This window comes from Mesocricetus auratus, unplaced genomic scaffold, assembly GCF_017639785.1.
Source record: "Mesocricetus auratus isolate SY011 unplaced genomic scaffold, BCM_Maur_2.0 Super-Scaffold_100053, whole genome shotgun sequence".
Lineage (NCBI taxonomy): Eukaryota > Metazoa > Chordata > Mammalia > Rodentia > Cricetidae > Mesocricetus > Mesocricetus auratus.
The window spans coordinates 1,859,923-1,877,739 of NW_024429230.1; the positions used below are offsets into that span (position 1 = coordinate 1,859,923).

General features: G+C 41.0%; 1 protein-coding gene across 6 annotated transcripts in view; it reads left to right on the forward strand.

Annotated features, from left to right (window-relative positions):
- Kat6b (lysine acetyltransferase 6B) overlaps positions 1 to 17,817 on the forward strand; it is a 175,643-nt gene that overhangs the window by 106,424 nt on the left and 51,402 nt on the right. For all 6 annotated transcript variants that reach the window (XM_013123169.3, XM_040735984.1, XM_040735985.1 and 3 more), the window contains exons 3-6: positions 7,008 to 7,116; positions 14,648 to 14,763; positions 15,009 to 15,090; positions 17,606 to 17,738. In XM_013123169.3, the coding sequence (XP_012978623.1) occupies positions 7,008 to 7,116; positions 14,648 to 14,763; positions 15,009 to 15,090; positions 17,606 to 17,738 (440 nt within the window). The remainder of the gene's footprint in view (positions 1 to 7,007; positions 7,117 to 14,647; positions 14,764 to 15,008; positions 15,091 to 17,605; positions 17,739 to 17,817) is intronic.

The following is a 17,817-nucleotide window of genomic DNA, read 5'->3' on the forward strand; positions in this document are numbered from 1 at the left end:
TCCGTCTGACTCTGTCTCCTGGGATTAAAGGTGTGTGCCACCACTGCCTGGCCTCTATGGCTAGCTTTGCACTCTGATCTTCAGGCAAGCTTTATTTGTTATATCATAAGCAAAATATGACCACAGATCCAAACTTCAGATTTCAGCAGAGGGCACAGATAAATGTACTACAGAAAAGTAGAAAATTTGAATGCTCTACTCAAGTACATTGAATCATCTGGGCTTAGGTGCAGACATTTTCCACAATTAATTGTTCTCCACATAGTGGTAATGAATTTAAGTTATGCTTGGTATAAGGTTTTTTTTTCTTTTTCCAGATTAAGATTTAAATTTTTTATATTCCTTGTGTTTGTTTTCTTCTGCTGACATCTTTTTTCCCCTTTACTTTGAATTTTCCTTTATTAAATCACTAAGAACCACTTGACTTTTGGTTGAGGTGTCCTTTACCTTGTTTCCATATGACGGCTGGTCAGGTGATTCTTTTAAAAGAAATCCTGTAAAATTTAATATTCATCACAAGGACTGAGAGAATCAGATTCTTGAATAGAATAATTTAAAATTCCTTAACAACTTATTTGTGCTGACATTTACTAAGGACTTAAAGCTGTTAAGTCTTTATAACCATAGTGAATCGGGCACTAATTAAGACAATATTTGAGTCAGATTTAAGCAGTACTTACCACACTCAGTGTCATTTGAACTGTCAGCTATCCTAGAGCTGGCCAACATGAATATGCTGTGTACTTTCACAAGTGGGGAAAACTCTAGGCTCGAGGAACACTTGGAAGCCTCAGTCTTTTCTATCGTACAAGTCTGAACATATACACACAGATCGTGGGACTGTTCCATTTGTAAGACTGGGATCAACAAGATTGGGTTCCAGTAGTTTCAAGGACACCAGAGAAGTCTCAGATCCATAGAGGTTACAGAAAGAGTGCCCTGCTGTATATCCCTGATTGTGTACATAACACTCCCCCCATGTGCACACACACATACACTCTCTTGTTTGTCATTGTCAGAAAGAAGATGTGAGCCTGGATATGCTGGCTTTACTCTAGTGTATAAACTTGCATTTATTTTTGTCTAATACCTTAGACTAACAAGAGTAACAAGCATGTAATTTCCATCAGGGCAGAACAAAGTAATCATGACTGAAAATAAAGCTTCTCGCATACATGGCTACATGTATTGAAAGAGTGTTTCCTCAGAAAGAGCTATTTTATTTTTAGGTCAGAAGTTCCAAAGACTCTCAAATGCCTTTGATACAATATTCTCAATAAAAAATTAGAACAGAGAAAGGTCATAGCAGTTATCCATAGTGCCATGGAGACACTGGATCTGCAAAGAACCATGAGGAACTTTCTAGATGCTCAACTTGAGTGTGGTGACTCTGTTCACTATTATGTCCTGGCATGGACGTCTAGCCTCTTCTCACTACAGGCAACTTTTGTCCAAAAAAGTCCACCACATCTGTATGATCCCATTTGCATGAGGTACCAAGAGCATGGAGCTGTGCCCAGGAGAGAGCAACAGGGAGTTCATGTTCACTTGTGCATAGAAAGCAGTTTGGGAAGGTGAAACGTATTATACAAGCAGATGGTAATGATGTTTCTCACAATTATGAGTGTTGCCACTGAAGGCACCTTTATGGTTGTGTATATATTTATCTTTGTGTATGTTTATGTACGTGTGTGTATAGTGAACTCATGCCACAGGCTGCATGTGACAGGACAGTCTTGGATGTGAGTCATTAACTTCCACTCTGTGCATACCCGCGTGCACATGCTGTGCTGTGTGTGTATGGAGGCCAGAGAACAACTTCTAGGAGTCACTTCTGTCTACCATGTGGCCCTCTAGGATTGAACTCGGCTTGACAAGCTTGGCATGGAATGCTGTTTACCTGCTGAACCATCTCACTGACCCACACAGGCTTTGTTAGCTGTGGACGTCAGACTGGCTGGCCCGAGAGCTTTTGAGAGTTCTGTTTCCATCTCCCATCTTACCATAGGGCCAACTGGCAGCGTTGTGGTTTTACATGAGTTCTAGTTTACACTGAAGCCTCACAATTGCAGGCAGGCAGTTTACCCATTGAGCTGTCTCCCCAGCTTATGTGTTACATGTATTGTTCCATAATTTTAAGAAGAATGTTAGTGACAGGGACAACATTTGTAGGTCTTTTTGCTAGACAGCACTGTTGTAACATTTTTCTATTCTGCTTCTGTGTGTGTGTGTGTGTGTGTGTGCGCGCGCGCATGCTGAAAGTACTGAAATAAAATCTAACCCTTCCATCCACTTGAAAATACCCGGCTTTCCACCTCTCAGTGTTTAAGAATACACAGACTCAATTCCTTTATAATTGTTGTTTGTTTATGAGACAGGTTCTCTTTGTGTAGGCCTGGCTATCCAGAAATTTAGTATGTAGAACAGGCTGGCCCCAAACTCACAGAGATTTGACTGCCTCTGCTTCCCTAGTGCTGGAATTAAAGTCTTGCACTACCATGCCCACATTATTTAATTTTTTTTCTTTGTCAGGAGAAAGGCATCCTAAGGTCAGACATAGTGGCACATTCCTGCACCTTTAACAATCAGGAAGCTAAGTCAGGAGGGCCTTGAGCTTGGTGCCAGTCTGGGCTACCTAAAAACATGAAGGACACTGGCTTCGTTTTCCTTTTAGCCTCCTGAGCTCCTTGTCTATCTCATCTGTTTGTTCCCTCTGCCTCCCTTTTAATTTAGTTTTGAAGAAAGTGGGTCATTTGTGCACTCCTACGAGCCCAGGTTAGTTGTTTCTGTGGGTTCCCTCATGATGTACAAATTTTCCTCCCTCGTTTCAACAGGATTCTCTGAGCTCAACCCAGTGATTGGCTGTAGATCTATGCATCTGCTTCCATGAGTCACTAGGTGAAGGCTCTTTGATGGCAATTGGGATAGTTACTAATCTGATTACAGGAGATGGCCAGTTCAGGCTACTGTCATGAAAGAGACATCTTGATGGGGAGAGGCACATTTTGGGGTCAGGTAGAAACCTGGTGTAAGGGAAACTCCAATCTACAAGGATGACCCCAGCTAAGACACCACATCACTCCTCGAAGTATTTGCTTACATCTCCCTAGAACTGTCATTGTTGGCGATGGTGCAACATGATCATATGTCCAACTTAGGAAATTAGTGTGTGAGTTATGTATTACCTGATATTTAGTGTATATTCCCCTAATCATACCAGTAAAATAATTTATGGTGAGTCAAGAATTCAGGGTGCTGGATAAATGATGGCCCACCCTGAAGAGCACTTGTAGAGGACTCAGGTTTGTTACCCAACTGCCATGTGGTGGCTCACACCCTTCTGTAACTATAGTTGCAGGAGACTTAGCACCTTCTTCCGGCCTCTGAAAACATTAGTCACATACATGCATGCAGGCAAACACTTACACACATAATTAAATCTTTTTAAAAATCAATTCAACTAATGATCATGGATTATATTTAATTTCCATGAACTTTATATATCACATGACTGATGTTCTTTGAAGAGTCCAGTTAAGTTGTTTCCTAAAGAATTCTTTCATTTTCATTTGCCTGATTGTGTTTCTCTTCTTGGTAGACTCACCAACAATGGGCAGTGGTCCGCACGTTGTGGTAACACTTGGAAGCATGTGATGCTAGTCCCATATTTGTTAAAGACGTGTCTGCCAGGTTTTTTCTTGTACCTTTTTGTAATTAGTAACAACCTAGCATTATAGTACTTTTAAAGCATGCTATTGGTGCTGGAAAGATGATGAACACCTTTAAGAATGTGTTGCTCCTGGTGAAAAGATTATCTTTTAACCATTATTTCTGAGAGGAGAGTGGAGGTAGGTAGTGAAAAGGGTTCCCGGGACACAACACAGACTGTGTTTCAGTCCAGATCTCCACTTGAACGTGTGCAAGTTTAGGGAAGTCGCCTACCTTCAGATCCTCAGTTTCCTCCCTGAAGAGGTTTCCTCCCTGAAGTAGGTCTGTCTAGTCAAGGTGGGTACGTGAGGTAGCAGTGGAGGGAGGCCCCGATTCCCCACTGCCTCAGCCGCTGCTTGGCTGGAAAGTTGTTTGCAGGGCAGAGTGGGCTCATTAGTGTCTATCTCGGCATCTCTCCCCAGTGTTGTCCTCCATTACTGTTAGTTTAGCATTACCAGACATCATAAAGAATGTGACCAGCAAGTTAGATGCCTTTATGAGGCTTCTTTTGCTTTTTTCTATCAAATATTTATTTCTTTTATTTCTGTATTTATTGTGTGTACATGCACACACACATGCTAGATGTCAGAAGACAACAATTCTTGAGCCGTTCCCCCCCCCCCAATCTATTAATGTGGGTTCCCAGGATTGAACTCAGGCCATTAGGCTTCTGTAGCAAACCCTTTACCCGCGAAGATGGCTGTGTGGCTCCTGTGTCAAAGAAAGGAATTAAGAATTTCCAAATAAGGTTGGGTGTTTTGTTTTTCTTTTGTGATGGGAAGTGTCACAAGTGGTTTACAGTGTAGCACAGGCTGGCCTTGAAACTCAGGCTGTCCTTGAAATTATTTCAATCCTCCAAGTCCAGTGTGCTAGGGTTACAGGTGTATGCCACCATGATCAACTTGGACTAATGTTTTCAAACTTCTTAAATCCCACTTGTCTTTAGTAGATCTGTATGGAATCAAATTGCTATTTAACTAGACCTTTTCCTGACTTCAATCAATTTTACTTTAAGGGATTATTTAAAAAAATACAGTTTATATGTAGTCTGAGAATAGTGAATAAAAATAATTCTGTGACCCATTTACATGCATTACTGTAAAAGTTTCATTTCATACAAGTGACAATTTTTTAAAGTTAATTAGACTCGGCTACACTGAGGTTAGCAAAAAGTGCTTTGAATTATCAATAATTCAGCAGGGCAGACATTTCTGTATAATGCAGTAGTTTTATAGAGTATTGTGAGATAGTTATCTGTAAAATAAATGGCTGTGAGCATACATAGCATGTTGGGGTTCACTTGAATGTGGCGTAAAGTGAGCATCTCTGCTTCTATTACTGGGCATGGTGCATCAGTCTTTCTGGCCATGAACTACTAGCAACCTTTGTCCTTTGTGTTACCTTTAGTTAAAAACGAAAAACTGCTGGCTGATGGCCATGTCTCCCTTTCAGCTAAAAATTCTTCTGGGAAAGAAAAATGGAGCTGCAGATTTGGATTTATTTCATTGCATGAATGATATGTGACATTTTGTAAATTATTTATCACTGCAAGGGTGGCGGCAGTGGCTTGAACATTGTTCTATCAAATGAAAGCAAGAATCCCATTAGTACAAAGACTATGCTTTAGCCAGAATGTATCAGGGGAATGTTGTCACTTTAAAACCAGATTGTTCTTTTAATTGCTATTTAAAGGAACAAAAGTGTTCCCTAGGTACTGCAGCCGAGCAGTTGCAAGTAATAACTATGGATCCATAATTATGCAGTGCTGATTATCTGGCATTTCAAACACTGTGGCTAGAGTCAGTGACCAATTTGTTGTAGCTTGTCTTTTTTTTTTTTTTTTTTTTGGTTTTTCTTGTACAGAATGTTTCACACTGTGCCTTTTTAACAGAGCTACAAAAATACATTTGTAAAAGCCACCTCAGAAAGTAAAGCATGTGTATATTCGTAGAACACATTAAGCTGAAAATAAGGGCAGGATAATGAACACTTGTAAGACGAGAGTCACAGTCATATTAAATAAGTTTGTGAATGCTTGGTCATAAGATGAGTTCTTGATTTTCATGGCATGTTTTTAGAGGGAAGCCAGACATTTGTTGAATCATTATAACCATTCAATATATTATCTTAAAGAAGTGGTTGATTTTTCTTTTTAACTGGCGGTTGCTTATTTATGCAACCAGCAAACATATTTTGAGTGCCTGCTGTGAACCAGGCTATGTATTAGGCATTTGGGATTGAATAGTTGCCCAAATGAGCTTCATTCTGTGCTGCCATAGACCTAGAGAATTAGATCTAACACAATCTTGTTTGCGATTTACATATAAAACATTTGTGATTATGTCGAGTTTTCTTGTCCTGAATTTTTGATTCATGAGATTCAGTATAAAGACTTCATAGTAACATTCAGAGAGCTAGCAGACAACATGTGTGAAGGCTTGGAATGTACAATAAAATGTTAGTTTTTTATACAGTTTTGGCTGTTGAAGATAATATACCAGATCTGTAGGCACAGTCAACTCCTTTCCTATGGGTGGAAATGCTTGCCCTGCTGGCAGCAGCAACAGCAGCGGGACACAGAATGTATGTAAATTTACACACTGCTAGAAGCCATTGCCATAGAGAGTTAAAGGGTGCCGGGGGCAGACAAATGTTTTGTTGTTTCTTTTATAAAGTGTGAATGTCAGAGATTGAGGGTTTATCTCCTTTGTGTGCCCTGCTTTCCCTTTGAAGCCCTTGGTGCCAGAGAGGCCATGTTAATAGCCTTTTGATCTTCTCAAGTCCAACAGAATTTTAACTCCTGCTTATTCTCTGTTCGTGTGCCATCTAAAACATACATTTCATGTCTAGTGTGTAATAGGTGAATAATTAGGACACTTGATAACGTTTAGTTAAGTAACTCACTTAATTAACTGGATGATAGCCATGGTCTTTAATGCTGAATAGATGAATCAGTTTATTATAGGCATACAGATTATGGGAACACTTGGGATCCAAGATGAATCCTTAATGTTCATTCTGAGGGCTCTATGATATTTGGAAATATTAGGCGTCACTGACTTCATAAAAGTTACTTGTGGATCTAATGGCTACATTTAATTGTATTTGGGTACTACTTTGCTAACAAATAATTTATGATGATTTTTATTAGAAGGTGCTGATTTGAATACTTAATTTATCAGGGTTTCCTTAAGTAATATTGTAAGACACTTTGAATTTTAATAATTGTTTTAAATTTTGAGAGGAAAGCTAACGATATGTATATATATATATTTTTTTTTTCTTTTAATTTTTTGTAGCCCCGTGCGGATCCCATTCCAATATGTAGCTTTTGTTTGGGGACTAAGGAATCCAACCGAGAGAAGAAAGCAGAAGAGCTCCTGTCTTGTGCAGACTGTGGCAGCAGTGGTGAGTCGGGGTTTCATGCAAAATCACCCACTGTTTGTTGTTTAAATCAACCATTCGCTGATGGAGTAGTCTTGGACATATCGGTACCAACATATCTTACGTTTATATGGTATGTTCAGTAATATTTGTAACCAAGCTCCAGTTTCAAACCTATATGGATAATTCACTTTGGAGATAATCAGTGCAATAAGTAAAATCATAGTAGAGATTTTGACTTTTGTTTGTTTCTCAAGATGTCTTTCCATGTAGCTCAGGCTGGCCTCAAACTCACTGTACTTTTTGAGGTTACAGGGGTGGTATGTGCTACAACTGAGCTTTTGGAAATGCTGTAGTCTCTGTATGTTGCCTGCACCACACTCCTAATCCTGATCTCAGTCATTTTCAGAGCTCACCTTCCCAAGGAACCACTGCCACATTGCCACGCCTAGCTCTCAGCAGAGAGTTTAAGCTCTACAATTACTGTCAGTAGTGTTTCAAGTCATGACACCTACTGGTGAATTGTAGTACTTCAGCTCAACTTTGTGTGACTGAAAAGGGACAGGGAACATGAAATTATAAGATGCAAGCAAGAATAGGGTTGCCTGGACCATGGTAGATGAAGGGTTGGTGTGGGAGGGGGTGGGGGACCGCTGGAGAAGAGCCTTGGGCAGCTACTGAACCAGTTAAAGTGTCCCAGATGCCCCTGAGGGAGATGTGTTCCTGCCATAAGATTTAAAGATTATGCCTCCAGTTTCATTCAGAGATATAAAGGTAAATTGTATGTTTTAAAAGTTTTGTTTTTACCTGATAGTCTTTTTGATTTAGTACATAAAAGTCATCCAGGTTATATAAAAGGGTAATATTAGGTCCATACTCCCCCATACACACTTTTTTTTTTTTTTTTTTTGGTGGTGGTGTTCTGCTGGGAGTTGAACTGCTAAGCAAACACTACTACTGAGTTGCACCCTTGTCCAAGGTTTTAAAAAGTCTGTGCTGGTTTTTGATCTCCCAGGTATTGAAACAGTTTTCCCTCAAAATTTTATTTTAAAATTCATGACTATCAGCTGAAGTTTTATTTCCATGACAAAGCACTTGCCTGAGATCCTAGGTTCAATCCCTTGAACTGATAGCGAACACAGCCCTGTAGAGCCTGTAGTAGGCTCTCCTGCAGAGCTATCCCCAGCCCAGACCCTTTACTTCCAACTCGTCACTAGAAATGATGGCACTTACCTCTAGACTTCAAGGAACTAAACAGCCAGGTATGTAGTCCACATGAACTATGGGAAGAGTTGTTACGATTACCCACACTTCATGTTGTCACCACTTCCGACAGCTGCTTGATGGCTAGATAGAGGAAGTATTCCATACCGAGGAGTGATAATGTTGTGAAATGACTCTTACTCATTGCGCAGAGGCTTAGCTTGATAGGCCATTTGTGGTTCAGCAGCTTCCAGGACCTGACTCGGTGGAGACAGCCTTCAAAATAAGACATTTCAAACCTCACCTGAAAAGTGTTTTCTGACAGTCTTTTTGCTGGGCTCCACAGATTCACTAGCATTCTCTGACTTGGCCATGGTGTCATGGGTAATGACAAGGGCACAGAAGCATTATCTGTGTTCCCCTTAATACATTTCAACCCAGTGATCTCCCTGCTGTGTTGGTGAGCAAGTGCCTCACTCATAGGTCCTCAGTAGGCTCATTTAAATGAATTATTCTTTTTGTCACTGCCTAATGAATTCTATGGAATTCACCTATCTGGTGTTATCTGTAGATGTTAAGCCGTACTTTAAAGATGCCCTCCATCGTTTAATGTCTTTAGTGTCACTGTATCTGGTACCTAGACAGACTGTGGAGGCCCTGAAGTGTGGAAAGAGAAGCTCTCTTCATGTACTCTTTGCCGCTGGTGACATGCTCAGCCCTGCTGAGTTGCTAAGGAATCCGGGATTTTATCATAACTTCAAGTCCCTCCTTACAAGGTATCAAGGTGTAATTCTACCCAGGTCAATCTCAGACTTTCTGATAAAATTAAGTTCCCCTCATTTTCCTGCCAGAGGGAGGCCTGACTCCCCCCCACCCCGCACTGAAGCTGTTTAAATACCTTTTTCTCTAAAGCTTCTTCCTTTCCATTCCCACTTCCTAGGGGCAGTTAGGGGCTGTTTGGGGCATTGGTCCCTTCCCTTCCTCAAAAGTACTCTTAGTTTTCTAGAAGGTGCAATGAGTTGAGGGGTTCTGTCCCAGGATCGTGTCTACCCGTGTCACCAGCAGAATCTAAGCCCTAGGGCGTTGTGTCTCTCTGTGGAGCACACAGGGTGCCCGAAGGGGCCTCTCCGGACTCTAAAGGGACCACTGCTGCGCTGTGGTAGTTCATATTGAGTCTGCGAGTGTGTCCGCTCGCATTCAACTACTTTAGTGACTGGGAGAAGATCCCTGTTGTGAAATACTGTGTAGACATGTACTTCCTCCGGTCCATTAGGCAAGCAGCCTGTGTTCCTTTTCCTCTTAAAATTAAAGCATCAAAATAAAATGTGACTAATTTTAGGGGGTGCTAGGGTCCTTGTGGTTTTAAGCTATGTTTTAACATCTTGGTATTTATGAGGAGAACAGAAGATGAAGGTCCTCATGCTTCTTCAGGGACCTGTCCTGGTGGTAACCATGTTGGCACGGTCCAGTCCAGTGGGACTAGTGCTTGGTCCTCCAGTTGACCTTGTAGAGATGACTGCCTTCTCATACTCAGAAGGACCTGTTGGTTCCAGGATGGAGTTGGGACTGATTGTAAGGATCAAAGGGACTCTGAACATGAGATATTTTTATTAAAAAGGAAAAATGTCCATGAGCAGTATAAAACCAGAAAAAGGAAGTCCAGATGCAGCCATAAGGAAGATGATTATTCAATGTGTTTCCCATATGTGCTCAATGCTTTTAGTCACCTCTCTCTGAAGCACCATTTGTATGATGACGATTGCACTGTGCTGAGCTTTCATAGACATGAGTGTAACTGTTTCCTTCTGCTCCTACCATGAAGTGAGCTCATTGGACTTTCCCCCATTTTTAAGATGATTGTATTATAAATGGTCAGAACTATTTTTTCCTGCCAAAAGTCCTTTTTAAAAATGCTCAAGTTCTTTTGTAGTAAAAATGTGAGGGGGGTACGTAAAGATGCCCCATATGTGCCGTCCCCAGCCCTGGGCCCTGCTTCTCTTTTCCTGCTGACTGTGACCAGATGAAGACTAACAGGGCTACCGTGAGAATGGTCAGCGAGGTGACACAATCTGGGGATTATCCTAGCCACTCATGAATTTGGGAACTGTGAGGCAGTCCTTAGGTCTGAGGAAATGCTGAGGCTGGGGAGTGATTTTACTTGACTTTCATGGATCAGCCTACTTTGAAATTAACACTGTTATATTCTCCTTGCCTCATTAAGGCCAAATTATCTTTAATTAGCTTCACATAAGTATTAGATATTATACCAAATGAAATTTTGTGTCTGCTGCTCCGATTGCCGGGTGGTTAAATCTTACTTACAGATGAGTTGTGTGCATGTGTGTTTTCAAATTAGCAAATCTAAGATAAGTGTACAGTTCAAAATTACAGCATCGTACTAAGTGGAAGCTCATTGAAACAGGCAGAAGGCAGGCTGCTGTGGCACAGCTGGAGAGGATGAGAGCCCTCTGCAGGACAGGGGCGAGAGCTGTGGGTGCTGTCCTGTCCGCCCACATGCAGGAGTCCTGCCACTCACCCTGAGTTCCTCTTTATCCCATTGTCAAGCCCGAGACAATGGTGCTGGGGGAGCTGGGGAGGTGTAGTCCTTGGCTCTCCAGACTTACTTTTTCAAAGTGCTGGTTTCTTAGTGTTGTTACGTATAAATGCCTCAGGGAACAGTTTGTTAGTCATCTAGTTTCACACTGACTAGGCAGCACAGATTGGATCACTAGATTGAAAAGGAGTATCTTGACTAGAAGGAATTCCAAGAGAAATACATAGAAAGAAGAGGAATGAGAGCCTCACCTCAAAGGAGTAAAAGAAAGAGGAGGAAGAAGGGTTGTCCTACCCCCAGAAGATACTGCAACAGTGAGTCATCCACTGTGAGAGGCAAGAAGCAGAAATCTTGCTTTTTGGGTGCATGCTTTTAGAATTTTCTTTACTGTCATCAAAAACCTGAATAAGTCACAAAGTTCATTTTGGATCATCGTTTGGGAGGTTTTGGTCCATGGTCAGCTGGCTCCATTGCTTTGGACCTGAGGTGAGGCTGAACATCAGAACATCAGAAGCCTGATTACCTGCTGATGATGCCAAGAACAGATACACAGTATGGCTCATGGATAATCAAGGCGTCACTGGGAGAAAAGAGAAGGGTCTCCTTAACAGGAGTGGAGATAGGCGTAGGTGGGGTCAGAGGAGGGCAGGCTGGAAGAAGAGGAATGCACTGAGGTGTAGAAGAGTTCCATGTGCTCGGGAGAGAAAAGCCGATGAGTATTAGTGCAGTATACAAAGCATTCAGTGATAATGGGATAGCATTAACAGAGGTTCAGTTTTGAAGGGTTGTGTGACCTATATGAAAGAATGTGCATTTTTCCAAGACTTTTTGGTGGACAGAGAAAAATTCTGTGATCAGATTTAGACTCTACACAGGTCATTTAGACTGCAATAGAACACTTGATGAAAGTTAGGTCAAGATAACTTAAGGATATCACATCACAGCAGCAATCTGTATGCCTGATGGGAACGGAGTTTCAGTTACTTATTTGGTGGGTAACACCTTTCTGGCACGTGCATCCCCTTGCCAGTTGCCAGAGGTCAACCCCAGTATTTGGTTTCTGGCTTTCCTTCCTCCATCTTTAAAGCCTGCTGTGACAAGTGGAGACTGTTACATGCCCCCAACATCTCTTCCTTTCCTTTCACGAACTCTGTCCCTCAGTTGTGCCCACACCTGAGGGTTGGTTTCTCTACATGGCATGAGAAATTGGGATATAAACATCTTTTAGGGTCATTATTATATTTATTATACATGAGTTTTCTCAAGCATTTCCTCCTGGTTTGTAGCTCCTAATTTTAAACCTACAGTTTTACTAGATACAATTATTATAAACTATGAACACCGATGTGCTTGTGTGACAACGAATAAATGGATGAAGACTTAGCATGGCTCTGAAAATCTGGCACTACGAACCACAGTAGTAAAGCATTGCTGGAAAGACAAATCCTCGTGGGCTCTCTCAGCAGAGAGCCCAAGGATTTTAGAGAAATGAGCGAGTTTGTGGAGTGGCTCAGTAGTAAGTAAGGGATTACATTGTCGGTACCATCAATTGCTGGTATCTCGTTGCTATAACCTGTACAGCAGTGCATCAAGACTCAGTTACAATCTTTTGTTTAAAGTTAATGTGAGGAAGGGAAATGGAAATGTCTCTTCATTGCTCAGCATCTTTTACAGAACCATAGAAATGTAGAGCTGGAAGGATCTATACCCCATTCTCTTAAGCTAAATAAAGGGAAGATTACTTCCTAAAAGAAAGATGGGCTGAAGGTTTTGGAATTTGATAGGGCAGCTTAAATAGTAGTAGTTTGAGATACTATTGCTTAAAGTGGAAGAGAGCATTAAGAGGAAAAATGTTCTGTGCTTTTGATTGAAAATGGTCAGAATCTATTACTTTTGCAAATGCAAAATTATTAAAGTCTCTATTGTAGGATATCTATAAGAATAAATAGTAAGCTGTAATATTCTGTGAATTGCCTTAGTTACTGAAGACTAAGCTACAAAGCACAAAAGGAGATTCTAACGTAGAGAAAAATTCAGTGCATGAAATTGAAGTCACATGTGCCAGTGATGTATGACTTACAGGAAGTAATAAAAGGGGGGAAGGAGTAAACGGCATATTTTTAAGCTGATAGGATCCATTTTAAGGGTGGAATTTAAATTGCTGTTGTTTAAAAGTTGAGTTTTTATCCCCTCAGCATGAGGAGGGGTGAGCTGGTCAGTGGAGCCTCCTGCTTCTCCATCCCAGACACACTCTTCAGGGTAAACGAGTGAGCTGTGTTTGTTAGCTGGTCCCAAGCAGGGAGAGGTGATCGTGTCATTTTTATATATTTAAACCCTCTTCTCCCATTCATCTGACTGAGGAGCCCTTAGGGAAGACCATGTCACAGGTTAAATGTACCTGCCTGGGTGTCTCTCCAGACTGAGGTTGTGATCATTCGGCAACATTTGACTTTTCTCGACATCTTAAATACAGATGTTTTGGGTTTTGTTTTGTTTTTAGAATAGGGAATTGTGAACTTTTATTAATGGAATTGATGATTGATATTGAATGTTTTTACTTCAAAAGGCCAAATCTCCTGGTGAGTGGAATTTTACGAAAGCACCTGTTAAGCTTTAGGGAGGAGAACCTTTTTGGCAGGAACCCAAAATACATATTTGAACAATGAAGCTGCCAAAGTCAGGAAATTATAAAACAGTTTGGAAATTACAGAATCTGCTTTTTTATTACCCCTCAGATTTCCTTTTGCAGCTTGGTTATAAGTTCTCTCACATGGGATTTACTAATGTTCTTACTATTTAAAGACCAGATTTTTTAAAAAAGAAATAATAATCAAGTTTGGAGATCTCCCTGGGGTTGTGATAAAAAGCCATTAGTTTTTAAGTGGAACCGTTTTCCAGAGCCTCAGCTCACAATCTCCTCTCTCACTCATGGAACCCCAGAGGTCTCTTTCCTCTAGGGCTTTCTGCAGACGGGCCATGTAGAACGCTGCTGGGTAAAAAGCGCCCAGAGTTGTGGAAAGGCATGATGCTCTGGGAAAATGAGGGAAGCCTGCTGAGGGTGGCTTTTCTCACTCTGTCGTCTTAAATTCACAAATTCCATGCTTGTTCAACTTTCAGAACTGGAACTGAGTCCCCGGAACTGGGTGGCAGTAGGATGCTCTTGGCACGCCTGCTCCAGTAGTAGGCGTTCTTTGTGACTGTTTGATGGGTGAATTAGCCACTTGGAGCTGTAGCTTTTCAAACAGCTCTGTACAAGCCAGACTCCCGAGTCATGTTTTCACAGGTGTGCACCACCACCATGTTAAGCTCAAGTAGCATTTTTGTTTAGCAATTTTTTTTTATTTTGTACGATTTCAATACTCAGGTTGTTTGAGCTTGGTACCACTATAGAGTGTAGCATACTCAAGAGCTGTGGGCACATGGTGGCTGGTGAAGATGGCAGGGTTAGGGCTCTGACAGAGCACATACACACTGCCCTGTAAGTCCTGTAAGGACTGATAGTTGGAATAGGGATACATTTTCAGATTTATCTCAGGGAAAGTATTCACGAAATCATTCCAGACACTCAGGGAAAGAAGACAAAGACAAAAGAGAGAAAGGAAGTCTCTCGTAAAGCTCAGCGTCTCTGGCCTAATATTCTCAAGTTCCTAGGGCTCACTGGTTAGCACCAGTGACCATCCATTGAATAAAGGGAATTTTTTAAAATAAAAATAATTTTTTAAATAATTTTTTTAAAAAACTACAGCAACAACAGAAACCCTAACACTGTTGACATAGAGCAATTGCTTCTTATTGCAGGACACCCATCCTGTTTGAAATTTTGTCCTGAATTAACCGCAAATGTGAAGGCCTTGAGGTGGCAATGCATCGAGTGCAAGACGTGCAGCGCATGTCGGGTCCAGGGCAGAAATGCAGTGAGTATGCTTCCCGCCCCGGAAGAAATGCAGTGAGTGAGTATGCTTCCCGTCCCAGCAGCCAGGGAGCAGTGCTGGTGCTCAGGCTTTCCTCTGCCCGAGCGCCAAGGGTTTAAATCCTGGTAATGGCACTCCACACCTGGGAAGGTCTTTAGTATGTTTGACTGGTGACCTGGTAACTTGAGGGTGTTGGAGTTCTGCAGTTGGTCTCAGTCTCAATTAGTCTCTAATATGTTGTGTTACAGGATAACATGCTTTTTTGTGACTCCTGTGATAGAGGATTCCATATGGAGTGCTGTGACCCACCACTTTCCAGAATGCCAAAAGGTGAACTTTTAAACCATACTAAAAATGTAGGGCTGGGAAGTAACTCAGTGGTAGAGCACTTGCCTAGCATGTATGAGGTCCTAATTCAATTCCCAGCACTGTCTGGGAGTCTCTCCCCCCCCCCATCCCCATGTTCTTGCAGGTTGTGAAGAATTTTATAAAAATCGCTTGGTTTGGGGTGCATGTAGCCCGCTCTAATTCAGACCTAGGCAGGAAAAAGACTCATGCCCTCCAGCAAGCAGCTCCCTAGTTAGTAAGCGATTGTAAGACTGTCTACTGTATAATCCAGTAAAGGAAATGAGTTTTATATTCCTAAAATTCATGATGACTTCAGAGTTCTTCAACAGGAAGCCATCACCAGATTTCAGCTGTTGGCTGATGTTTAAAAGCATGAACATCTGAATTCTCTTTTGTGTCTGGTGTAATATGGAGTTTTCTTCTCCGTTTATTTGTTAAGTCAGCCATGCTCAGCCTTCCCTACCTTCCTCACATTTGCAATGTGTTAAGCATTTAAAAATGACCTTGCCTTTTTATTATGCTATATATACAGTGACACTGTTGAAGGTATAGAAAATACAAACATAGGAGAAACAAAGAAAAACATGGCCAGTACTTCCCCTGCGTCTGCACTCCTTTTACAAAGGAGTGTTCTGCACATGTGAATGTAACTTTTGAGACTCCCCCTCTCAGGAATTGACCCTAAGCATTCTCATAGCACGGCTTGCTCTCCTGACATGATTTTAAAAGTCATGTTGAGCACCATGGTGTAGAGCAGAGTTCCAAACCCGCGTGTGGGCCATACGCAAGCTTTGTTGGCAGAGTCTTTCCAAGCTTTGGATCTTGAGTTGTCTCCGTGGGGCATGCATGCTTTGATTTGCCACCTCTTGTCACGTGTTCTAATTCGCTTTAGTCATCTGCTGTGGAGGTGCTTCCTGAAGGTACTTGATTTCGCAACCTCATGTATAAATGAACCATAATTGATTTAATTAACCAATTCTCTACGGTAGATACTTCAAATGTTGCAAGTGTTTCCCTCATTCCTGAAGATAAATTCATAGAGAGGAGTTGTCTAATTAGAGGCCACTAACTAACGGAAAGGCTGTCAGTTTTTACCCTGACCACCAATATGTGAGGAGTTATACTCCACTCAAAACCAGTAGATTCACTGAAGCATAGACAATCTTTTTCACATTCTAGCATCTTTAAAGTAATTTTCATCTTAGATTTGATAAAACTAGTCTTTTTAATATTTTAAATCATTTTGATAGTGAGGAAAAATCATGATAGTTTTTCCCTTTTCATTAAGTAGACACTGAACTTTTGAATTTGATTATTGACTCTATCATCACATGTGAAGTACCTGTTTTATACTTTAATCACCTTTTTCTGTTGAGGTTCAAATGCTTACAGCTTTGGTTTTATATAAATATGAATCAGATTTAGATTCCTGATATTTTGTTTTTTCACCTAGTATTCTTTGCCTAGGTTTTTATGATTATCCTTCCCCTCCCCTCATGGAAATTATAATTTCCCCTAGGGAGCTATGTGTGCATTGGATTTTTTTTTAACATTTTATAATTAATTTACCAACTTTTTGCAACTGCTTGAGGTGTGTTATCCCAGCACTTGGGAAACAGAGGCAGGAGGATCTAGAGTTTGAGGCCAGCCTGGGTTGCTTATTTAATGAAGAGGGAAAGAGAAAGGGGTGAAACATTCTTCTCAAGACTAGGAAAGTAGTTCTTCTCCTTCCATGAAGTTTATTAAATAAATCCTCCTCATTTCCCCGCTGATCTGAATCGGGGAAATGATGGGATAGACTAAACTTGTCTATGATAGTCATATCTTCTGTTGTTTTAATTGACCGATTTCATATGCCAGACATATAATTTCAGTTATTGTAATGCCAGAGTACTTAAAATTGTGAAGTTTTCATTTTAAAACATTTAAACTCATCATCATTTTCAGTTTTGGAAATTTCCAAAAACAATTGACAAAACTTTTTTCCCTAGAGAAGTTCAAAAGTCTTATTGACTTGAAAATTTTTCTTCCCGTCCGAAAAGAAAGGAATATAAGATTACTAGTTTTTGATTTGGACTGGAGAGATGGCTCCATGGTTAAGAAGCTTACTACTTTTCCAGAGAACCAGGCAGCTCACAACTGCCTGTAACTCTAGCCCAGGGGATCCAGTGCTTCTTCGGCCTTCTTGGGCGTGTACGAATGGCACACATTCACACACACAGTTTCCAGGGGTGATTACGGTGTGGTGGGAGGCTTAACGCCACAGTGCCATGGGCCATGGGGAACAACTAGGGCCAGCCTCCGCTCTCACCACCTTGACCTGGGGCCTTTGACCTTTAGCAACAGCTTTCAGTAGAGAATAGAGAATGACCCGCTTTCCTAGTGAAAGTTCTACATACAGGCACCCCCGGTCAGCTTACTACAGCTACAGTTTATATTTAATACCTTCTCCTTAAGTAAAACATTAAAATTTCTTTTCATATATATATTAATTCAGGGATGTGGATTTGCCAAGTCTGCAGACCAAAGAAAAAGGGAAGAAAACTACTCCATGAGAAAGCTGCACAAATAAAACGACGATATGCAAAACCCATTGGACGACCGAAAAATAAATTAAAGCAACGATTGTTGTAGGTTGAGATCTTATTAAAAGAAATCTTATATGTTGTGCTTTAAAAAATGTAGGTAATTGTAATCCCCTCGGATTTT